Below are 25,785 nucleotides of genomic sequence, written 5' to 3' on the forward strand. Positions count from 1 at the left end.
CATTGCACTATTGTTGGCGATGCTGTACGAGCATGCTGCGCAAGGCTTTTCAAGCATCCAGCGTTCCTCTGAGGTAGATAGCAGGAAGCGGAAATGCTGGGTCATAAACTCAATTTTTAAAAAGTGAATCCAACGGGGTAAATGGGAAATCTCTGTACCTCCCTCCCAATTTTGTTGTAAACCTAACACTGCTCTAAAAGAACAGTCTTTTTTTAAGAAAGGTGCATGGGAGACTGGGCACGCTCGCGCTCCCTTGCTCGCGTACCCGGAATCCAGGCGGTTTCTCACGTGGTCGGGGCCGGGCACGCGCGCTCCGGGCGGGCGCCCGCGGGTCCCTGCTGGCCGAGGCAGCCGGGCCGGCGCGCGGGCGAGGTGCGAGGGCACGGCGACCTACTACCGTCCGGGCACGCGCTCGGGCCGCGCCTCGCCAGCCCCTTTCATTGAGAAACCCCTTAGCGATCACGTGAAAGAGGCATGCGAGCCTCGTGACGTCACGCCGCGCGGACCAATGGGAGCCTCTGTTTATGTCGGGGGTCACCGGAATATTCCTGCCCCAGCGCCGCCTCCCTCCGCCGCCGCGCCGCTCCCGCTGCGGTCACAGCGCCGAGCGAGGGCGGCAGGCGGCGCGGCTGCAGCGCCGCGGGGAGGGCCGCGCCGGTGGCCGTCTGCAGCCGCGTGTCCGCCGCTCCCCTCGCCGTCCCTGGGGCGCTGTGCGGACCCCGTCGGGGACCGAAGCCGCCGGCCGTCGCGGGCGGCCGGATCCGCGTCCCGCCTCAGCGCCCGGAGGACATGCGGGAGAGAGAATGAGCCAGAGGGACACGCTGGTGCATCTGTTTGCCGGGGGGTACGCTCCGGGCGGCGCGTGCGGAGGCGGAGGCCGGGGCCGGAGCCGCGGGCGGGCGGGCGGGCGGCGGGGTGAGGCGGCTCCGCCCGGGGCGCCGGGAGGGGGAGGGCCTCGGCTCGCGGGAGAGGGGGCGAGGCCGCGGCGGGAGGGCGGCGGGGCTGAGGCCCGGCGAGGGGAGTCGGGAGGAGGAAGCCGGGGCGGGGCGGGAGGCTTCGGGCCGGCCCCGCGGGCCTGGGGAGCGGCGGGCCGGCTGGGGTCGGCGCGGCCCCGGGGCTCTGCGGGCCCGGGCCGCGCGCCTCGGCCTGGCGGGGTGGGGGCCGCGGGCCGCGTGCGGAGCGTGCCTGTGGGCCTCGCGCCGGTCCTCGGCCGGGACACGGGGCGGGAACCGCGGAGGCCGAGGACAAAATGGGCGCCGCGCCGCCGCCTCCCCTGCTGGCCGCGCGGGCCCGGGGCCTCCGCACGTCGCTCCCACCCCGTCGCACCGCGGGCGGCCGGTTTCCGGGTCCCGCTCGGCCCGGTGGGCCTTCCGGCACCGGCGGGGAGGGTTCGGGGGTCTCTCGCCCGCGGTCATTGGGGGCCCGGCGAGCTCTCGGAAGGTTTCCTGCCCCAACCCTTCCAGCTTGGGAGACGTGGTGCAAAGCAGCAGTGCCTTCGGATTCAGACTCTCTTCCTGAAAACCAGTCCTCTTACCCGCTGCTTCTCAAAGGAGAAGGTCGGGGGTAGGGAGAGGTCAAATGCTTTGGAAATAGTTACTCTTTGTACGAGGTCAGGACTAAGCCTAATGTCCTCGTTCGCTGGTTGCCAACCTGAGTGCCACAGATATTTTGTTGAGCCCGTTTGGGCTCAGACCATTTTAAAGTTGTTCCTTCTGAGTTATTTGGAGAACCATTGCAATTTTGAGTTATTTCTTATATCTGGGATATAAAGAGTGTTATCAAAAATGGCTACGATGAATTGTGCTGAGGCTGTTTTCTGCCTATATGACCATATAAAGTCACATCCCGTAAGCCGTACAGTTTGTTTTTTAAATGAACCACTTTAAGAATTTCAAAGTGATAGATACGCGGTCTATTCATAATGTCTTGGTTTGAGTTGGATATATGGACTCTATTGCCAACGATGGCAGTACTTTCCTTGGTTTGGCGCATTCATTCAGCATTTATTGTACGCCAGTTATGGGCAGCCGCTGTTCTGGTCTAAAAGCAATATTTTTCTTCTAATCTGTGAGACTCAGTTTAGGCAGAATTTGCTTTCGGTATTTCTGGTTCGTTTACCAATAATCTTGGCGAATTAACTCATTTTTAAAAAACCATTACCCATATAGATATTCTTGTAAAGATGTCCTGTTATGCAAATAATTGTATTCCCTCGTGTAATTTTATCGTTAGGTAACGCCTGAAAGTTAGGAAACCGCACATCTACTTTTGGCCACTGTTTCGATTAGTGTAAAATGAACAAACCTTTTGATTTTAATTGTGTCATCTGTAAAGCGAGGAAGTTGTACTCTGTGATCTCTAAGGCCCTAACGTTTGTTTTTTCTTTTAAAGATTGGCACCTGAGCTAACAACTGTTGCCAATCTCCCCCCCCACCCACCGCTTTTTCTCTCCAAATCCCCCCAGTATATAGTTGTATATTTTAGTTGTGGTCCTTCTAGTTGTGCCACATGGGACGCTGCCTCAACATGGCCTGATGAGCGGTGCCATGGCCGCACCCAGGATCCAAACCCTCGGCCCCCAAAGTGGAGCGTGGGAACTTAACCACTCGGCCATGGGCCGACCCCTAGGTCCTAACATTTCTGTTATTCTGCATTCAAGATTCATACATGGTATCAAGTTTTGTTAAAAGTAGGGCAGATTTATTTAAAATGTTCCCTTGATTGCACTAATTTCCCAGTTAGGATTAGGATCATCTTTCACTTTGTTGTAAAGGCCCTTCTGGTTAGCTTTTTCTTTAAGAACAAGAATGGAGAGTTTTTGCAGCATCTAAACACAAATAGATTTAGAAATGCCGGCTCCCCCGAGCCCCCCCAAAAAAGGACCTAGCCCGTGAAGGTTGTTTAGGGTATTAAGTGAGGTGCTAGGAGGTAGAGCTTGGCGCAAGATAGCTGCTCAACCTTTGTAAATTTCCTTCCTTTGCATCTTGTCTTCATTTTACATTTATATGAGGTTGCATAAGTCATTTCAATAAAACCTCGTTTATCTTTTTTAGAGAAACATTAGCACTAGGAAAGGTGATAAAGATCATCTGGTTCAACCCCTTCAAAATATGGAAAAATACTGAGGTGTAAAAAATTGACTGACCCAAGGTCAGGCAGTTTTTCTTACATGTTTAATGAGAGGTAAATAATCTCTACAGATTCTTCCAGCTCTTTATTATATAAAATCAGTTCTGTAGAATATTCTGGAAGTCTCTGTACTGAGCATTTTGGAAATGGAAAGTGGGCTATGTTGGTAACATTGTTCTAAATTGAAGATGTCTAATTTTTTGTGTCTCAAAGTTGTTTAGGCAATCATTTTTAGGACATTCTTCATAGAAAACTAGATTCCATTATTTTTTATCCTGATAGAATTATGTGAATTCGAAGTTAGGAAATTTATGTTTTACTTTAATGAATTAGGTAGAGAAAAGGAGCGACATGCTTTTATTAGCTGTTGTGCTTGAGCTATGCCACACAGGTATTATTTGGAGGAAGTTATGAAAACTCAATGTACTTTGAAAGAACCGAGTAACCTTTCACAGTGGCATTTAATCTGAGGCAAAAAATTAGCTGAATATGGAGCTTTGGGGGTTTTTTTCCTAATGATTATAATTGTAGTCAAGTTTGTGTTTATCAGGATCTCAGAGAGATTTCTAATAGCGTAGTAGATGTATTATTAAATCAGGAACATTTTGATAATACAGCTGCTGGACCTTGGTTCTGGGTGACATATTCACATGCATAACTTGTGCCGTCTTTAAGACATCCTTTGATCCCGTTGTGTTTTTGCCACAGTTAATATTCAGAGTTTGTAAGGTTGTTGGTTAGGTTAATTGAGTTATGGAGGCCACTCATGGCAGCCTGTAAAAAGGATATAAAGAAGATTTAATTTTAGTTGTACTTTTGATAACACTACAGGTGTGTATATGAAGATATAAGCGATGTGAAATACAGTTTTAAATTCTTTAATAGAACTATACATTGTCTAGTTTTGTGTTAGCTGCATATGCCCGCCAAGAGGCACTTTGCTTTTTCTCTTCTATTTGAGAGAGAGATTGGCTTAAATGGGAGGAATGAACCTTCAACCTTCAAGTGGATGAATTTTTTTCTGTGTGGCTCCTATGACAGTAAGAGCTTAGTAGTATAGCTAGTAGTATCTCAGATTATATAAGAAACTTTATTTTGATATCCTGGAATTAATTAGTTCATTCATTTCCTAAACTATTTATTCATTTATTAATTCAGTAAGAAACTCCCATTTGGGTGTCAGATGTGTTGATTCTGCAGACATTTTATTGTAATGATATTTGTTAAATAACTTCACCTGTTTCCTCATAAGACCAGGGTAGAAGTAGAATACTTAATAGTATAATTAATGTGGTTTATTTCTACTTTACTCTGTATTTTTTATTAGGCTTATTTCTATAATTTTCACCACCTTTTCTTTTCCTTCTTTTTTTCCTTGTAAAAATGTGTTCTTTCATTCTTACTAATACACAGTAAGACTAAAGGAAGTTTCTTATCATAATGTAGAATATTCTCAAAGAAACTATTTTCATGTAACTGGATTAGTGTAGTACAGCAGTGTGGGTCAGGGACCCTTGGGAGTTACCAAGACCCTTTCAGTGATGGGAGCGGTTAAAGCGATTTTCATAAAAATACGAAGACATTATGTACCTTTTCACCGTGTTGACATTGGTACTAATGGTGCAAAAGCAGTGATGGGTAAAACTGCTGATGTTTTAGCTTGCATCAAGGCGACGTCACCAGACTGTACTAGTTAGTAGTCACTGGCACTTGCAATTTAAAAATGTTCTTGAGGGGCCAGCCCAGTGGCTCAATGGTTAATTGCACACATTCCGCTTCTCGGCAGCCCGGGGTTTGCCGGTTCGGATCCCAGGTGGGGACATGGCACCGTTTGTCAAGCCATGCTGTGCCAGGCATCCCACATATAAAGCAGAAGAAGATGGGCATGGATGTTAGCTCAGGTCCAGTCTTCCTCAGCAAAACGTGGAGGATTGGCACCAGATGTTAGCTCAGGGCTAATCTTCCTCAAACAAACAAACAAACAAACAATAAATAAAAATGTTCTTGAGGAAGTAAAAATAACTAATTTTATTAAATCTTGACCCTTGAGTACACATCTTTACTTCATATTCTGTGTGACAGTACGGGAAATAGCATAATGTACTTCTGCATACCAAAGTGCTTCTGCAGTTGTTTCAGTCTCAAGCTGAACCAGCCTGTTTTTTCATGAGAACCCTTCTTGAAAGAATGATTAATAGACAGACGTTTCAGACTTGAATATGTGGCAGACTTTTCCTCAAAAAATGAATAAAGTGAGACTGTTGGTTCAAGGAAAACCACTGATAGCGTTTGCTGCCATGATAAAATTCGGGTTTTCAAGCAAAAACTAGGATTTTTGAAATCTTGGATCGACAGGAGTTTCTTTAAAATGTATCAACATTAGGAAGACTTGTATAACCCAGTGATCCAGTATTTTTCAGATGACCAACACGTGATGTTATGGAGTCATGCATGAGTAAAAGATTCAGAATGTAAGATAGACCAGTGGATTTTTGTGTGTAAGAGGAAGATTAGCCCTGAGCTAACATCCGCCACCAGTCCTCCTCTTTTTGCTGAGGAAGACTGGCCCTGCCCATCTTCCTCTACTTTATATGTGGGACGCCTGCCACAGCATGGCTTGACCAGCAGCAGGTAGGTCCATGCCCGGGATCTGAACCGCCAAACCCTGGGCCACTGGGGAAGAGGGTGCAAACTTAACCTCTGCGCCACCAGCCAGCCCCAGACCTGTGGGTTTTAATGTAACAATATGGAAAGTTTATTGGTGTAATTCAGACTCCATATTACAACTAGACTTTAAAAACTTACCGCTTCTCCAGTGTTAATGTAGTATCGAAGAATATACACAATTATCTGGGAAAAGGGGATTGAATTGTCATACTAAAGTAAATTATATCATTAATTAGAAGATGTTCAGTGCTATGGAGAAAGAGTGGAGCAGGATAAAGGGAAATAGTGGCAGTGCACTGTAGTTCTAAATAGAAGGTGGTGATGAGTTTGATTGAGAAGGTGACGTTTGAGCAGAGACCTGGAGGGGGAGAGTTCCGAAGGCGCATGTGGTGAAAACAGCCGAGGGTAGCACAGGAATGAGGCAAGCATAGCCACAGTAGTCGAGCCTTGTTCGGCCGTGAAAGGACTTTGGCTTTTTCTGAAATGGGAGGAGTCATTGCAGGAGTTTTAAAGGCTAACTCTGGTCACCATGATTAGAATAGACTATACATGGGGCAAGGGCAGAAGTAGGGAGATGATTCAGCTATTGCAGTAATCAAAATGAGAGAGTGAGCGTTCAGAGCAGCTTGGAAGTAGTGGAGGTAACAGTAGTTCACAGCGGGTTGTGATGTATTGGATGTAGAGTGTCAAGAAGAGTCAAGAATAACTCCAGGATTTTTAGTTTGGGTACCTGGAAGGATGGAATTGCTGTTAACTGAGATAGGCAATTCGCAAATGGCACCGGGTTGGGATAAGGGAAGATCAGTAGTTGCATTTTAGATGCTAAGTTTGAGAACATTTAGCAAAATAGTAGAATAGAAAATTAGCAGTGTGTTGCATCTAATAAGGGTAAATATTGTTCTGTGAAATGTTTTGCATGTGGGCATACTGCATCTTGATGTAAAATATTTATAGTGGATTGAAGTCAAACATTTAAAAGCCACTGATGAAAAGGAGGGAAAGAGTTGGACTAAGAATCAGGAGATATGGTCTGTTCTTTAAGTAACTGGCTGTCAACCTGGAGCACACAGTTTTCCCTTGCAGAACTTTTGTTTCCTCACGTACAAAATAAGGAAGTTGGACCAGATAATACACTGTCTGCTACCTCTTAAATCTTAAGATACCAAATACTACAATGTTAATCCACTCATTCCACACCTGAGTGCTTGCTGTGTCACAGGCATTATCAAAGGTGCTTGGGTTATATAGTAGTGGATAGAAATTGCAGCCTTTCTGATGCTTATGTTCCAGCATAAGGGGACACAAGGTAATAAAATATTTACCGTGTTAAGTGACAGTATGTGTTTTAGAGAAGAATAACGCAAGGAAGGTGGATAAAGAGTTGGTGGGTGTAATTTTGTATATGGTGATCAGAGAGAACGTTACTGAAAAGTGGCAACTGAGCTAAGATAAGGAGGTGAGGTAGTAACCTATTCCCATGTTTGAGTCACGACTGTTGCAGATAGAGGGAACAGCAAGAACAAAGGTCTTGAAGCAGGGGCGTGCTTGGTGTATTAAACTCTAATAATTAGAGTTACAGCAGAGTGAGTGAGGTGGGTAGTAGATGACGTTGGAGGGACCAGGGAAGAGCAGGTTGTGTGAGATCTTGTAGGACATTGTGAGGACTTTGGCTTTTATGTGAATGACATAGAAGCCTTTGGAAAGATTTGAACAGAGGAGTGACTTGATCTAAGTTTTAATACAACCACTGTATTGAAGATTGATTGGAGGAGGTGGGGCAAGTGTGGAAGCAAGGAGACACAAATTAGGAGGTTCCTGCAGAAACCTCAATAAGATAGAGTGGCCTAGACCAGGCTGGAGATGATGATAAGTGGTCAAGATTCTAGAGAGTCGTCACGGCTATTTTGGAGTTCTGAGTCAAAGACACTTGCACACTATACATGTCATTTTTTTCATGGGGTCCAGTGGATCCCAGAAAGGTCAACTACATTCTCCAGTTAAAAACCCTCGTGGGGGCCCGGCCCAGTGGCACAGCAGTTAAGTTCGCACATTCCACTTAAGCGGCCTGGGGTTCACCGGTTCAGATCCCAGGTGTGGACATGGCACCGTGCGTCAAGCCATGCTGTGGCAGGCGTCCCGCATGTAAAAAGTAGAGGAAGATGGGCATAGATGTTAGCTCAGGGCCGGTCTTCCTCAGCAAAAAGAGGAGGATTGGCAGCAGGTGTTAGCTCCGGGCTGATCTTCCTCAAAACAAAACCCTGCTGTTTTTTCAAAATACTTCTAAAATTTTGATTAAAATTAATTTGAAAATTAAAAAATTCATGCATGTGATTTAAAAAAAGCTGCTGAAAGATAATCAGTATTCACCAGCACCCCTCCCCATGTCTCCTTCCTAGTGGGAGCTTCCTGTAAGTCCTAGCTATTTCTTTTGGCATTTTCCTTCATCCTTTTTGTTTTGGTAGATGAAGATTTAGTTAAACCACTCCCTGTTTCCCCCTTCTTTCCATCCTCTCAATACATAGTTAATTATAGCACAATTTATTGTTAAATCAGTAGTCAGTGCTTACCTTATTGTAACAATATAAACATTGTTCATAGCAAAGCTAAATTGTATATTGTGTTGACCTTTTCTTTCTTGAATAACTTCATTTTTCCCACCTGGAGTTAATAATTGCCCCACGTTTTAAAACATTGGCGTAGTTACTAGAGCACCGTACTTGAGTATTTGTTTTCATGTGGTCATATACATTCATCTATGAGCCTTTTTTTCCTGGAAGTCTTCATCCTTCTAAACTGTGTCATCCTCATCCTGTCAGGACTAGTTATTTTCTAATACTGACATTTCACTATCATTGTAAGACTGCTTTCTCCCTCTCCTAGGTTATTTTGCTCCTACATTCAGTTCCCTCCCCCTGACCCCAACCCCATTTTGTTGAGATATAATTGACATTTAGCATTGTGTTAGTTTTAAGTGTATAGCGTAATGATTTAATCTATTCCCTCCTCTTTTTTAGTTTACGCCCTTAATTTGTGGAACACATCCTTTGGTAGCTGTGTATGAAAGGGTACAAGGTAGCAAATTTCTGGGACTATCTCTCTGTCTGCAAGTATATTTATTTTATCTACTTGATAGTTTGGTTTGGTATAGAATTCTAGAATAAGAACTTTTCTGCTCTCGTTAAGTCTGATGGCTTTTCGGACTTTTCCTATGTATGTGACCTGTTGCTCTTTCTGGAAGTTGATGAGATCTTTGTCTTCAGTAGTTTAAAAGATTGCAGTAAGTGCAACTTGGTGTGGGGCTTTTTGCTTCTATTGTGCCTGTTAAACCTAAACTCGGAGATTGAGTTCATGTTCTTCAGAGAATTCGGCTTCTACCCTGGAGTATAGTTTTACCCACTGTGTGTGTTGGGGAGGCATGGGGAGTTGGAGTTACCACCTGGGTATCCTACCTTTGCTATATAGCTTTTCTATATCAGCCAGTCCTTTGCCTCACTTCAATCTTGAGCACCTGGTGCCCTTAATCATTAGGACCCTAAGGGATTCTACAGGACAAAACTGTTTGCTTCTCTTTGGTGTTTCCCTCTGCAAGCCTTTCTTCCTCTTTGCTCAATCACTTACCCTTCCCATTTGTTTCAGTGCTTGAAATCTTGTGTCTGTTAATTTCTCCTCTGGCTCTGTTTTTGTCACATATTCCTTTACACAGTGAGATTTTTGACAGGAGAGGAGATAAATCGAATGTAGTTAATCCTGTTTCCTAAGTATAGATTTTAAATGTTTATTGACAGCAGTAGTTTTGTTCTCTAATGATTTCAATGTGCATGATAATTTCTTTAAAATGATGTAAGATAAAAGCAGCATGAAAAATATCAGAGTGTCACCCCTCTACTGCGTATCTATTGCGTTTTATAATGTAAAGCTGCTTCAGGACAGCCGAAGCGCTTGTGTGTACATCCACTTACAGCACGCCCCAGCTCTGTACAATTGAGAGTCTCATTATCTATTTTACTTGTGGAAATGGTTTTTTAGAAATCATTGTACGGCCATCTGTCACTTAACGATGGGGATACATTCTGAGAAGTGCGTTGTTAGGCAATTTCTTCACTGTGCAAACATCACACCGTGTGCTTAGACAAACCTAGATGGTATACCCGCTACACACCTAGGCTGTAGGGTGCTCATCTTATGGGACCACTGTCATATATGTGGTCTGTTGTTGACTGAAACGTCGTTATGCAGTGCATGTCTCTATGTATCTTGTCTATGGTCTGGCCATAAAGTATTTGTAGTAGTTCTATTGCAAAGTTTTAATTGTCATTATGAATAATAGACACTGATAAACTTCAGTAGCCAATATTTATTGAGTACTTTCTGTGCCACATCACAAAATACTTTACATGGGTTCTATCACACATCATCTTTACAGACTTGTTAGTCTGTAAGGCATAGATAATTGTTTTTTTCTTAGAAAGTTGTTTTCTTTGTGTAATGTGTTTATTCTTGTGGAACCAGAAGTGACTGGGTAGGAATCATGGCCTATAGGCTAACTTTGCTTTTTGTTTTTGTTTATTTTCATTATAGAAGTAATTCATGTTGGTTGTGAAGATCAAGAATTCCTTTTTTAGGTTTTACAAAATATAAAACCAAAAAAAAAATATGAATGTTCACTACAATTTTTGGGCTCGTTTGGGTTTTATGTTCGTTAAGTTCATTAATCAGCTAAGAAAACAAAACTAGGCAAATTCAAATTAAGAGCAGGTATGATTTACTGTAAATAAATCACTACTGCAGTGTGAATACAGTGTGGTCTGCCACACAGGCCCTCTTGAGTTCTGCACTGTGTTTACTACAGCGTGTGCTGTGACGATGTGCGTATCTTACCGCTTAGCCCTTGACGATTAGCATAAATAAACTTGTGGCTTCTGTTTAAGATTTTCCTTGAGGCCTTATGTCTAGTTAGGTTTTAAGCCTGTTTCGTAGCTGTTTGAAAATAATATCTGTTCCTTGTTTGAGTATAGATGTCTCTCTCGGATCTAGTTAATTTTGTTTCAAGTCTGTTATAGCGCTACTGTTTATCTAATTGATGTGTTGAGTTTTGACAATATAATTATAGTTTTGATCTTTTGGGGGCTTAGATTTTTTAAATTTCCATTTAAAACTGTAAGTAGAATTTTGGGGAAATATTAAGTTTATTGTGATTAAAAGTTCCACCTAATATAATTGTATCAACTCCAGGTAGTTCACATACTAGCATTTACTACTAGTTTTCACATATTTGGTTTTTTCCGTCAAATTTATCAAGGCATAATTTATATATAATAAAATTCACCCTTGTTAAGTATACATTTCAGTGAGTTTTGGCAGATGTACAGGGTACTGTAATCACTACTATAGTCAGGATAAAGAACATTGCTCTTAGTCCAAGAATTCCTCCTTGGCTTTTGCAGTCAGTTCCTCCTGCCTCTGCTACTTCTTGGTAACCATTGATCTCATCTCTGTTTTTCTAGTTTTGCCTTTTCCAGAATATAATAAAAATGAAAATGTCATAAAATGAAAGCCTGTGTGCCTGGCTTTTGTCAATTTTAGTATAATGCTTTTGCAATTCATCCAGATTGTTGCTGTTTATTGCAGATAAGTAATCTGTTGTATGGATGTAGCACAGTTTCTTTATCCTGCATCAGTTGATGGACATTTCGATTGTTTCCAGTTTGGGGCTGTTAGGGTAAAGCTTCTGTAACATTCATGGACAGGTATTTGTGTGGACTTACACTGTATCTGTGGATTTTTCCTGGGCGGACACCTAGGAGAGGGTTGCAGGGTTATAGGGTGGTTGTACATTTCACTTTGTAAGAAACCACCAGACTGTTTTCTTTTTCTAAACTGTTTTCTGAAATGACTGTACCATTTTGCATTCCTGCCAGCAATGTATAAGTTTCCGCTTGCTCTTTATCAGCACTTGCTATTGTCAGTTTTTAAAATTTTTGCCATTAATAGATGTGCAGTGATAGCTCATTGTGGTTTTAATTTGCATTTCCGTGATCAATGATTTTGAAAAATCTTTCCATGCTTATTTGCATCCATATATCTTTTGTTCAAGTCTTTGAGTTGTTTTTATTATTGCATTGTGTTTCTGAATATAAGTACTTTATCAGATAAGTGTTATTTTCTCTCAGGCTGTGGCTTGTCTTTTCATTTTCTTAAGTGTCTTTCAAAGAAACCGTTTTCAGACTTTAATTTTGGTGAAATCTAGCTTATCAATTTTCTTCTTTTATGATTTATGCTTTTTTTTTTTGGTTCATCTAAGAAATCTGTGCCAAACCCTGTCAAAAAGATTGTTCTCTAAATGTTTTTCTTCTAGAAGTTTTATAGTTTCATGTTTTACATTAAGGTCTATGATCCATTTTGAGCTAATTTTTAAAATATGGTATGAGCTAAGAGTCAAGTTTTGTTTTACATATGGATGTTCTCTCTTTTTAATTTGTTGTATTTTTCACTTTTATTAGTTGCATAAAGTTTGTTTCAATTTTATTGTTTTGATAGCATGTACTGTTAACATCACTATGAATTACTTTTGCTTATTTAATGATTTCTTGTCTTAAATTTTATTTGGAGTGATATTGCTGCCATGCCTGCTTTTCTTTTATTATATATTTTATATGTATACATTTTTAAGATTGTGGAGGTAGAAGTGTTTAGTATTTCTGTGGTGAGCTGCGTTTCTTTTTCTTCCTTTAATGCCCGCTTTGGAGTTCGGGTTGCCTCTGACTCAGCCTTGCTTTTTTCTTTCACTGTAGTCAGAGCTCTTCCAAGTGGTTTTCCTCTGATTAGAAAGCGGTTCTCAGGGCTCCGCTGGGTAGCTATATTAGTGCCTTAAGAGAAAAGTATTTCCCACTCTTGCGTTTAAAAAGAATAATTACTCAGCCTATTTTTATATACCTTTAAAAAGTTTAAATAATTCGTTTGTTTACAGCTTTTATTCTGTTGTCGTTTTGGTGATCAGTGTTTGTATTTAAATTGGATTCTTTGAGCTAAGCCTCTCTACTTTGCACAGATTTCCACGTCGGTCCAACAGACTGATTTTGAGACTCAAATGCTGTATTTTTTTGTAGGTGAAACACTTCTGAGTATTTGGATATTTAAAATGGGAGCCGTATGATTATCCATCAGTAGTTTATATCTTACTGCTCTGAAGACCATTTCTTGAGTTTTGAAAGATAAGAGAGGAGTTTGAGAGAGAGGATATACCTCAAATGATGGTCAAGGTTTCAATAGAGCCACAAGTAACATCTGGACAAGGAGCACCAGATAAACCCTTGGAACAGTATTTAAAGCTGTGATGTGACTTACCAGTAAATTTTAGTAACAACACCTACTGTTCGGAGTCCTTTAGCTTAATTATTCTCACTAGGTAGATATTAAGCTCAGTTCTTTTTAGCTACTGGAGGTGTTTGTATGCAGTCAAATGAATGAAACATTAAAAAAATTTCTTAGTCTTCTAAAATCAAAATTTATCTTAAATTTTAGTACCTTGGCAAAACCCCAGTTGCCCAGTTGTTTTACTTACGAATGAAGTGTAGATGAGTTTGTTCTTGTCGGTTTTTTGTAGATGTGGAGGTACAGTGGGAGCTATTCTGACATGTCCACTGGAAGTTGTAAAAACGCGACTGCAGTCGTCGTCTGTGACGCTTTACATCTCTGAAGTTCAGCTGAGCACCATGGCTGGAGCCAGTGTCAACCGAGTAGTGTCTCCTGGACCTCTCCATTGCCTAAAGTGAGAGCACAGTATTCATGAACTTCTTTTTAGTCTGTTTGTCTTACTGATGCCCATATGTTTGTTTATATTCTGCCATACTTAGAATCTTCTGATCTGTAGCCAGACAAATTATCCATTGCGCCACTGGCCCACTATTCTGCCATATTTAAAAAGGTTTTTTACAAACTTAATGACAGAGTTACTCTGAATTATGTTTATTAGAAACGATAATCCTTAATGGAGAGAAACAATTAGTTGGATAATATAAAATGTAATATTATTTCTGAATCATATGTATTTGGAATATTTTTTAGGAATTATTAGAAATTTTAGAAGTTATTAGCATATTGGATAATCTACATTTATCCAATAGATTTATTTTCTAAAGCTATTGTAGGCGTTTTATTTTGGATTATTAATTTGTTTAGCTTTGAAATGTAATAGTGTTAAATGCTAACTCTTTTTGTGTTTCTAATTTTCCAAGTACTCAACACAAGTAAGTACAGCCGATTACTGGCAGTGTGTGATTTTTGTATAACCTAAACATAACTGAGATTTAAAGCAGAGTTGTACTTGTTTCAGGATGGAATTCAGTGTTTGTTTGACATTTCTTGATGGTTTGAAAAAGATTTGTTTTTACGTTTTCATTGTGTTACAAATTGGATTTGAAATTTCAAAACTATTGAAGTTAGGTTTTACATGTCTAAACTTAAGTAGATAACTGAATGCCTTGTGTGTCTGCCTTATCAGCTCACTTGGGACATAATCTATTTGAACTTAGTTCAATAGTGTTTATTTTGTAGTAGCAAATAAACTCATACTCTGTGTTTACTTTCACTACCAAAAGATTTCATCAGTCTTTTCTTTTTTCAGACTTGCCTAAGTATATGAATAGGTAGCATAAAATTGTTAACAGTTTTGGATTAAAATGCCATAGTTATAGATAAATACCTCTTTTGGTTAATAGAGTACTTTAATATCATGATTTTGACATTTAGTACCACTGATTACCTCTCCTTAAAATTCTTGCTTTGACCTCTATGACAGTACTATATATTTTTTATTCTATTTTTCGATGGTTTTGCCTTCTCTGACTTTCCTCACAGGAACTTTAGGAATTCCTCTGGGCTCTGTTTTAATTTCTTAGTTTTTCAGGTTGTCTTATAGGAGTCAAGTTAACATGTTACACCTGTCACCAGTAGCGGCTGAATTCCAGGGCTGCATTCGCTTGCCTTAACACTACCTCCCATGATGTAATATCATTCCCATTGTTCCCGACTCAGAGGCTCTGTCCTAATCAATCTGTTTCATGGCTGCCTTTGCTTTTTTCCCAACATCTTTATTGAGATATAATTGGCACTTTAAACAGGTGAATTTTATGCTTTGCCAATTATAGTATTTGCTTGTTAATATGACCTGTTAAATTATTTGTTTCAATATCATTCTTTTTTTCTACAACTGAACAGCAAATTTCTCAGTGGCAGGGGCCCCACCCTTTCTTTTCTGTCTCCTTTCTCTGCTTAGTCTTTATACAGTAAGTATTCAATGTGGTAAATGTTAACTGAGTAGCGGGAGAAGTGGTAACAGGCCAACCATTATTATAGTACCTAAAGGATGTTAGGGTGATAGGTTTTTGCAGTAGCATTTCACTGGAATACTGCAGTACTGAGAGAATTGTTCAGTATTGAGGAAAGGAGCTCAAATACTAGGGGGGACATACGTTTCTAATTGGGAATTGAATTTGCTGATAAAGATAGTATGTTGGAGGAAGTTGAAGATAAGAGTCGTATGATCATATAAAAAGAAATGCAGCAATCTATATTGTTACGTCTTTAAAAGTTTTAGGAAAGGATCTGAATGGAGTTCTTTTTATCATCACTAGTAAATCTATTATCAGTCTTCAGTAATTTATGCTATGTCAAGAAAAACAAGGAAAATTGACCAGAGCAGCATAACATATTATAGTACAAACATGGGATTTAGACTCTTAAGCTTGCCATACAAATAAAGAACCAGACTTTGGAGGACATTCCTTTCTAAATAATATTTTTCTCTTTCAGGGTGATCTTGGAAAAAGAAGGACCTCGTTCATTGTTTAGAGGATTAGGCCCTAATTTAGTAGGGGTGGCCCCTTCCAGGTAAAAATAAAAATTTTTAACTAAGTAAAACTGTGTCAATCTTTCTTGTTTCAAGCTTCAGAGGGGAGATGCTAAACAGAAGTCAAGGTGGTAAGGATAAAGCACTGTGGTTAACAAACAGGCATCAGTAACCATCTAAAAGAATGGGCAGATTGCACCCTGTGGGAGTGCAAAGGACCTCTTAGTGAGATCATTGCGAGGCAGCTTTTACACCAAGTTGAAAAGGCAAAGGACAAACTAAAGGAACCAGCAGTAAGAAAGGAGAAGACCTGCATCTCTAGAACTAACCCTATTTTTTGGCTTAGGGGACAAGCCAAACAGAATGGTTTCATTCCTATCCAAAAAGGCCTTAACACGTTAGTTTGTTATTTTTCTCTGATATCTTTTTATCTTAGATTGACTTCTTGCATGATAGAACACTGCACAGAGTTCACAGTCAGTGAAAATGCATACCCAGCTCTCTGTATCCAAACAGTGTACTGGATCCATGTCTCATTATTTATTGGGTTTCAACTTTTTATGGTCTCTTTTCTCTCTTTTTAGAAAATTATCCAAAATTCCATCCTCATTGTAAAAATTGAAAAATATGTATAGCATAAAGCTTGACATTTCACGTTAAACACATTGCCTCTCACCCTGTCCCCCTTCTCACACACACTTAACTCCTCTCCCCTTAGATAACCATCATTAATAAACAGTCTGGTATATAGTATTCCATTAATTTTTTTGGTTTATCATGTACAGAAGATTTTTAATATGTATATGCTATCATTTACATAAATTGAATCATATTAAAAATATTTCACCAAATTTGTCTTGAAGCTTTTTTCATGAAAATATGTAGGTTTTTAAAAATTGTATAGTGTGACTATCCCCTCATTCATAAATTTTCCTTTTGTGATAAACATTTATTTCCAGATTTTTGCTGTTAAAAGCGATGGTTTGATGAACATAGCTGTGCCTTTGAGTACTTAAGCAAGTATGTTGCTTTCCCTTTTTTCTTTTTTTTTTTGAGGAAGATTAGCCCTGAGCTAACTGCTGCCAATCTCCTCTTTTTGCTGAGGAAGACTGGCCCTGAGCTAACATCTGTGCCCATCTTCCTCTACTTTATATGTGGGACACCTACCACAGCATGGCATGCCAAGCAGTGCCATGTATGCACCCGGGATCCCAACCGGTGAACCCCGGGCTGCCGAGAAGCGGAATGTGCGCACTTAACCACTGTGTCACTGGGCCGGCCCCCAAGTATGTTTCTTTATGCTAGTTGCCTAAAAGTAGAATTTCTGGATAAAAGAACATGTACACATTTAAAAGTAATGAATAATGCTCAATTGCCTTCTGAAAAGGCATCCTCTATGTTTATTCTCAAATAGTGAATGAGTTGCTCTTTATCCACATGTTACCAAGGTTGGCTACTATCCATGTCTTTTAATACTTGCCAAATAAATAAAACATGATTTTTCACTTTTAATCTTACATTTGTTTAATTGTGGTACAGGCATGCTCTCCTTGTAATATTTGTCATTTGTCTATCTCTTCTGTGGATTGCATATATGTATATTCCTTGCCAGTTTTCTCTTTAGGATATCTTTTTTTCCTTATTGATTTCTAGGAATGCATTGTTTATTCTTCTTCGCAATTTGGCATCATTAAATGTATCCTGCTTTTTTCTTTCTCATAAAGTAGAATGTTTCGTTTCAATTATATTCACTTCACTTTTTCCTGAAGCATATTTTAAAAAGGCACAACAGTGAGTCTCCCCGTTTGTACTTGTCTACTGTCCATCGTTGGACAGAGAATCGGGATTGTTGGGAAATACAGGATGTTTGATACAGCAAGGAAGCAGTTCAGTTTCTGGAAAGCTAAACAGTGAGGAGGTAGTTGGGATCCATAAAGTCATAGTCAACAAGTTAACAGGGCAAATATTTACAAATTTAATGGAATGTTTACAAATGTTGGAAAACACGGCCTGACCTGGTGGGGCTGATTTCTTTAGGGATTGTTCTGTCTGTTGAAGAGTCCTGTGACCGACTCTGTTTATAGTATAGATGAGAAGGTACCCAGGGTCTCAAAATTGGGCAACACAGACTTTGATCGGTTGGGTCAGTACTACCTCCCTCTCCCCGCCGAAGAAAACCAAACCATATGTGTATATATAAAAGTGCTCACACTACATTTACTTAACTCAGGTAAGTGTATTTAGTTTAGGCTTAGCATTACATATGCCTTTGAGCCTTATTCATGTTAAAATCTCATACAAACACTTTCTGTTTGTTAGTCAGTTCCCACTAAGATATTGGGGTGGAGGAAGTGGGGGTGTCTGAGGATGCTTTACATTCGAGGAACGTTACTTTTGAGTTTGTTTCTTTCTTAATGAGTTGGTACAAAAAGTACTCAGGATCTTCATGGAAAAAATTGTGTAAACTAACCTGACGTAACGAGAATGTGGCTAGGACCTTATGTTTTTAGATTTCTCTACTTGAAAATTATAAAGATCAATTTACATGTCATTTAAATCTTATGAGTGAAGCAACGTATTTATTGATAACATTTAAATCTTTATTTTAGAGCAATATACTTTGCTGCTTATTCAAACTGCAAGGAAAAGTTGAATGGTGTATTTGATCCTGATTCTACCCAGGTACACATGATTTCAGCTGCAATGGCAGGTATGAATATATAATATTAAAAAGCAAAAAAATTTTCTGAAACCTAGAGACTTAATATTGATTTATACTGAATTCACATTGTAAAGTTAAGACGATGTACTTTTCGTTAATTAGCATCTGCAAACACGATTCTTACATTTATTAGTATACAATAAATTTTGATCAGGAGGCACATGTAAAATCTATTGTCAGTTGGCATTTTTGTAATTAGGAGTTTGTAATAACATACAGGTAATATAGTATTTACATTGTCTTGTGTAGTTCACTGAATATTTAGTGATCGCTTTTAACAGTTTAAGAATCCAACCATAATTACACTATAAATAAGTTATGGAGCTATAATTTACTCTTCTCTCCTCAATTTCTGTTAGTGCCTTTTCTCTTTTTGCTGCATGTTTTGGCTTCTGTCTGAAATGTGCCGGCAGTTCTTGGTAAAGTATTCATTTTGTCCTGTGCTCAAATGCTGAAATTTTTGTGAGTGATGTATTATTGATAACTCAGAGTTCCTCTAATGTACGTATTTTGAAAAATATGTTTATAGCATTCCATGTAAATCACAGTAGACAGCACTTGAAGTTTAGGCACTGGCTATGTGTACATGCTTGCTGTAGCATTGTTTCCAGGAACTTATCTGTCATCATTGATGAGTATATATGACTCTGAATTAAAACATCTAGTCCTGGGCCTCTGCACTGCCTTAAAGATAAATTGGGAGATTGGTTTGACTAGTCTGGTTCTGGAATCATTTGCTGCCATGCATGTTGGACAAAGCCATGGCCTTTGGTTCTCGGTAGAAAATTCTCTGTGCAGTTTTCTGAGACTTTGTTGCATATTTAACCATACCTCCCATTTCCAAATTATGCTATGACTAATAGAGCGAACTATAACTAATTTCATCAGCTGTTGATCAATAAATTGAGTGTCAATTATGTGCTTAATAATAAGTGCCTTAAATTGTTAACCATTTTTTGTTTAGAAATAAATTGGATCAGTTTGAACCACATAACTTAATGAACTAAGTGTTAAGTTTGAAATACTTATTTCTGAAAGGTCAGTAGCCATATAATAAATTTAGCATATACCTTTCAAATTGTTCCAGGGTTTTTTATATTTAGTAATTGTGGACCGAGTCATTGAAGTTTTATAGTTAGAAGATACAACCTAAAGATCAAGGTGGTGAAATACTCTTATTTGCCAATGAGGAGAGACCTCGGGCAAGTTACATAATTTACTTGAACCTCTGTTAACCTTCACCTTGGAATGAGTAGGTTGGTCTACATAGATTTGGAGTTTGAGAATTATTTAGTACCATAGAGATTATCTAGTTACAAATAGAATTATTTTTAATGTACTTTTTACAGATGTTCAATACGAATAGATGTGATTTTCCCTCTACAAATTTGAGTAGGTATAAGGTAAAAGTGGCCAATTTCAAACTATATAACTACTGTGTTAGGATCTTTAAGAATATATTTTTGGATTACCAGTTTTATGTTTTTGTTTTTTAACCCCAGAAAATTATTTTAAAAATACTGATCTTTCGTTTTTGAAAGAATTGAAGTCAAGAGAGTAGATGAGCAATCATTTTAACTTGAGGATAGTTGTTATATATTCAGTATTGCAAATTTAGAGTTTCAGAATATCTTAATTCCCACTGGAACGTATTTTTTTCATTAGAATAACTCGTCAGAATTTATTACCATATTCGTATGACATTGCAAAGAATTTCAGTGGAATTGTCATTTTTCATTTTTTTCTCAAGTGTGGACAAATGTTAACTCATAGTTATCTGTTTTTATCTATGCATTGATACTATTTCCCAACTGGAACTCCTTGAATTTTGGTAAATTGATAGTCTTATACTTGTTTAGAGATTGTTGCACTATACATTTATTATGTAATTTGAAAATACTTCTTCCGTTTGTTTGCAGTTACATTTTCTGAGAATTGTGCTTTCAGAGCTTCCTTGCACTATTCATGAGCATTAACATTTAGCTTCACGGTTTTTATACATAACTGTGTCGGTGAAACTGAACGGTCCCATGCAGACTCATTAAGGTAGACTTTGGCCCCCTTCATTCTTGAAATAATCTAGACCAGATTGCTCTGGTTTTTCTTCAGGATCATTTTTAGAGGTTGTCTAAATATGAATTGGGGGTGCAAAGTGGTTGGAGGCAGTCATGTGAAAAATCATTTTTTAACTAGCTATTCAAAGAAAAATGCTAACCTTGTCACTTCGATATCCAAAAAATGCAATTAATGATAGTGCCTGCAAGATTTTGCCACATCAAACAGCACACACTTTAAGGATTTAGTAAGATACCTTGTACATAATTTTAATTCCAAGTAACCTTAATTCAGTTTAATTTTGCATTTTATCTGTATGAACTCAAAAGTTTAGATACTAAATGTTTTCTATTAAAAAGACAGTTTATTTAAAGTAGGTCTTATTTTCATTTGTGGTAGTTTCAAGGGACTACCCTAAGAATTTGTAAATTTCTAAATTTGAGCTATAAATTTTCATGCATTGAAAAATTTTTCCAATTGCGAGTTTGTTTAATAAAGTGAAATAATGTTGCCTCTATGTTTTACCTGCCTTTTTTCCCTCTTCGTGACTTTTGTCAGGCTGAACTTAACTTAGCTATTGAAGCTGTTCTGTTGAGGGTGTTTGTGTTGTTTTGTTTAATTGAACTTGCGTATCCTTCTGTATACACCTAGACACAGGTGTGTATTCAAAAAGTAGTATTAAGTTTTTTCTTTCTTTATAGTAATTCCCAACTTTCACAAGTTTTTATCTGGAATATATTTGCTTTTATATATATTACAGATTTAAAGGGAATGAATTCTGATTTTGGGTGGGGTTATTATATTCAAACAATTACTGTTCAATTTTTTGAATACCAATAATTATTTGCTTAACATTTACTACATACCTAGTAGGTTTTATTTGCTTATAGCATTCATTGTTGTTTTTCAAGTTATATTTTTCTATTTGACTTAAAGTTTACTAAAGGTTAAGTTTTTACTCATTAAATGGAAATTTTGTTTTGCCCATGGCAGTTCATTCAACCAGATGGATGGTTGGATAGGTGTTTTGTGTGTTTGTGTGTAAACATTCTTCCTCTTTTTTGTTTTGTAGAACACAAGAAATTAAATACAAAATAATCCAAAACATTCCATAAAAATGGATGTGCAATATTACTGGCCATAGTGCAAAAGGTGAAAGGTACTATTGTAGCAACATGTATTTTATCAGAGAAAATTATGAATAGTTACAAAATGAATTTACTTGAATTTTCTGTTTGCTTTTTGGTTTTTGTTTTTTGAGATTTACTAAGTAGGCTGATAAAGAATAGAAAATTGTGATTTCAACTCTAATCATGGTAGATAATAGTAGGAAAATGGGATACGATAATCTCTAAATATTTTCTCAGATTCCCCTTTGACAAGGTTAGCATTTTTTCTTTAAGGCAGAATTGGTCTTCTTTTAGGTAAGTATTTGGACTCAAACTGCTGCAGGTGGCAGAATTTTCAGTACTCGGTACATTTTTTTTTTATTAATTTATGGCCCATTTTGATATTCCTTTCTTTTTCTTTTTTAACTTAAAATTTTCAAAAAAGTTAGGTCTCACAGTAAATATTTCTCAGATCCTTCCAATGGGATTCATTTTGTACACGTGTTTCTGATGAGGTCACTGCTTGTTGTTATGATACAGAAAAGCCTGTGTCTATTTTAGGCATTTACTGTACATTTCTCCCGAGAAAAGAGTGAGATCGTGTCATCTCATGCTCCCCATCCGCAGGTCACTTCCTGTAGAAATATGGACTAACTTAAACCTCGTGAGTACTGATCTGAGCATCTCTTGCAGCCTCTAGTATAAGAAACACACCCTGGGAATTTGTAATAGCTGTGGAATTAATAGAAGGCGGGACATGAACTTTTATTTTTGAGTTTGTGTGTGCATTATCTGACTATTTTATAAAACTTTAAGTCTGATTCCTTTGTAATATTCCTTCTAGAAGGAAGAATGGGGTAATTTTTTAGTCATCGTGTAATGAAAGCCTGGGGTCTTCAGCTTGGCCGTAATAGCCTTGACCTCCAAAGAATTTGATAGCAGTGTTTAAGATATACATGTAAATGGTATCATACCGTCCTACAACTTTTAGAAAAAGTAGTTGCTGCTTTTCCTTAGCATAACATTTAGGAAGTCTAATACAGTACTTTCCGTTCTCTTGTCTGTTGATACTTGGCTTTCTACTCTCTTGCAAAAACGTTGATCTTAAATACCTACCCTTAGTTTCCAAATAAATGCAGGATAAGAATGTATGGGATCTTAGCTGTTTAGTTTTATAGGTTTTTTGTTTTTTTAAATTTTTTACTAGTTTTAGTACATTTCTCTTAGACGGTTAGGTGGGCTTTGATCTTACAGAAGTTAATTGAAGTAAAAAAGTACCAAAAATGCAATACTACAGGTATCACTCACTTAATGAAACAGACATTTTCAGCACGTTTACTATAAGCAGGATTTCTATTTAATCTGGTTTTTAATTGGTTTACATTATCAGTGGAGTCTTAGATTAACCAAAACTTTAAAAATTGCATTTTAAAAGTTTTTTCAAACTCGCTAATAAAATACTAACCACACCACTAACAGTATGGCCAGTATACTGCCACTGGGCTTTAACTGACTGGAGCAATATTAATTCTTCTTAACCTGCGCTAGATCCTTCATTTACCTCTGAGTCAATTTTAGTGTTTAACACGGTACTCAGAATATTAATAGGAATTAGCATATTGTCAAAATGTCACCAGTTTTAAATGCCAAAATAAAAAGTTACAGGAAATTTCTAAATTTCAGTGGCGCCATTTCCAGTATCTTTGTGTATATTTGTCTTAGAAGAAATAGAAAGATAAGTTTAGCTTTGGCTGTTTTGCCTTACGATATATAATTCTAAGTTGGTGATACATTTTTGTTTCTTCCTACTTGTTTTATTTCTTGAATTAATAGATTATATATTTCTAGATTTAACTACCCTAATAATGTCTACTTAGTTTATTAGAGTCTCTTTCGTTAAGAGAAATTCATAGCCTAAAACTCAAGGACCAAAGTTTTAACTGGTAAAGGACCAATAGCTAAAAAACCTGTGGATTATGCCTAGATTGTTTATCTAACCTGATGGTCTGCTGGCAGTTAGGCTGGTGTTGTTATGAAGAGAGCTGGCTTATTATTGGGAGAGTGGAGCAAAACAGTTATTGTCAGCACAGGTTACTGATGGCAGCAGTTCCATGGGCCTAAGATGACAGCATTCTCTCACCTCAGTTTTAATGTGTCCTGTTCCATAGGTTAATTTGTGTCTGGAAATGAATTTTAGTTAAGTGAGAAATACCTGTTGTTTGCTTCCTGTCATTTTTTATTAAGATGAACAGAGAATAGTTAAAACTATAGTTTTAAGGGTGTTTAAAATATTTATTCCCAGTAACATTTATAAATCTTTATTGTAATATTTTAAAGTTTATATATGGGTTTTTTTCCAGCCTCTAATGGAGGAATTTTGTGACTTGGAGAAGAGTATTAAGCTTGGTACTAAGTTAGTATTTTTAGAAAGAGAACTTTTATTTAAAACAAAACTTGAGTGCTCATCTTCTTTTCAAATAAAGTATAATAAATTGAATGAGAGTTTCACCCAGACAGGCTATTTTTTAAAAAAGTTTCCTATGAGGATATTCCCAGTTTTAGGCTTTTAAAATTTAATAAAAAGCAAATATTTTTTCTTAAATTCAAAATTCCACAGAATGATTAATAGAGACCATTGTGAGTAATGCAGAGTATTTTGTTGGTTTATGCTGCTTAGCAGCTTTTCGCTAATAAACCCCTAATGCTGTTACAAACATTTTGTATTTAATACAGACTTTTAAGTTTAAAGATAAAGAATCATTAAATGATCAGAATACTGATATTTGATGCATATTTGCTTTAAAATATAGTTTGTTTATCTTTAGTTTTCTTTTTCCCTAAAAAAATTGAGGTTCAAGAGAAGAAAAAATAATACTCTTTAACTTTATTCTCACTTAAGCCAGGCCATGCTAGAAAAATCTCTTCCAAACGAAATATTTAAACTGGTCTGACAGTTTCTTATAGTTCTTCTCTTTCCTTTTTCTAAGAATATATGCATGAAAAGAACCTCTTTGCTAAAAATCTTCCTGACAACCCATCCCACGCTTTAGATTTTTATTATTTTAGTACTGGCTGATGCTTCAAAACTGTTGGTCCCATTCTAGTTTTATATGTATGTATGTGGTATTAAAAGCACATAAGAGAAATGGAGACTATATAATCATTATAAAATAATTATAGGAGTTATCAAACCTAACTTTTATTCCAGTTATCTTGCTTGATAGATTCAATTTGAGCGTCCATTTGTGAAACATCTGGCTATTTATTTCTACAGTGTTAAAACAGTAGATTAAGGGAGTAAAATTTGAGTCAGCTAATTATCTTACATTATAGAAGGAAAAAGAACCTATGAGACTAAATTCCACCTGGTAATTAATTTAGTAAAATTGTTTGTAGATATACCCATACTAACTTTGAAAGCCAGGAAAGGTTTATAATTGGTGCTGCACTATTTGTTCACTTGAAAAACAAATGATTTCTAAGTACACCACGACATTTTTGTTCCTGGAAGTACTTTACTCATATTAAATGTGCTGTATATTCTACCTTTCTAAAAATAATGTGCTTGACCTGCTAGTATTTGATAGAAAGTATTAAAACAGTTAAGATCCTTAGACATTTCTGCATGTAACTTTTCACTGAATTTAAAGGCCAATTGAATAAATGTAGCTTCATGTAAGTAGTTCTGCGAAGGTTGTGTAACTGATCTTAAATGTTCACAAGCAATATATTAAAACCCTGTTTTGTATAATTGAAGCAATCTTCATAAATTCCCATCATCGAGATTGCATTTCACATACTGCTGTGGTTCCACAACACTAGGAAGATAGCAAGTAGTAGAAGATATGCACTGGCCCAGACACACGCTGTTCCAGAGATCTGAACTGACTCCTGGAGCGAGCCATCTTAGGTGCCCACCCTTCTGTACTGACAGCTAGTACATAGTACTTCAGTTTAAAGTAAACTAGAGCTGCCTTCTACCCTGAATTTCTCTCTTCAGTGTCTATAAAAGGGAGAGGGAAGTTCCAATTTGTAACTTTTTGAACTTTTGAATTTTCGTGTGTGTTTAAGTGGATGAAAATAGATCTGTCCTGTCAACCCTAACAGAAACCTTACCTCTGTGATACCATTATTTTAACAGTGTTAGTGAGTGTATATTTATATAAAGTATCCATAAGGCCAAACAACAATCCTTTCTGTTACATAGTCAACTTAAGATAACATTTTAGTAAATGCTGATGTTTCTGTTGAATCCG

The 25,785-nt window shown here is 37.9% G+C and overlaps 1 protein-coding gene across 1 annotated transcript in view; it reads left to right on the plus strand.

The window, feature by feature from the left end:
• Positions 1-337: 337 nt before the first annotated feature.
• The window catches only part of SLC25A36 (solute carrier family 25 member 36), a 34,470-nt gene continuing 9,022 nt past the window's right edge, over positions 338-25,785 (plus strand). The window contains exons 1-4 of the mRNA XM_044753924.2: positions 338-844; positions 13,400-13,564; positions 15,607-15,684; positions 18,253-18,353. Coding sequence (XP_044609859.2) covers positions 525-844; positions 13,400-13,564; positions 15,607-15,684; positions 18,253-18,353 — 664 coding nt within the window. The 5' untranslated portion in view covers positions 338-524. The remainder of the gene's footprint in view (positions 845-13,399; positions 13,565-15,606; positions 15,685-18,252; positions 18,354-25,785) is intronic.

Source organism: Equus asinus, chromosome 21 (genome assembly GCF_041296235.1).
Source record: "Equus asinus isolate D_3611 breed Donkey chromosome 21, EquAss-T2T_v2, whole genome shotgun sequence".
NCBI lineage: Eukaryota > Metazoa > Chordata > Mammalia > Perissodactyla > Equidae > Equus > Equus asinus.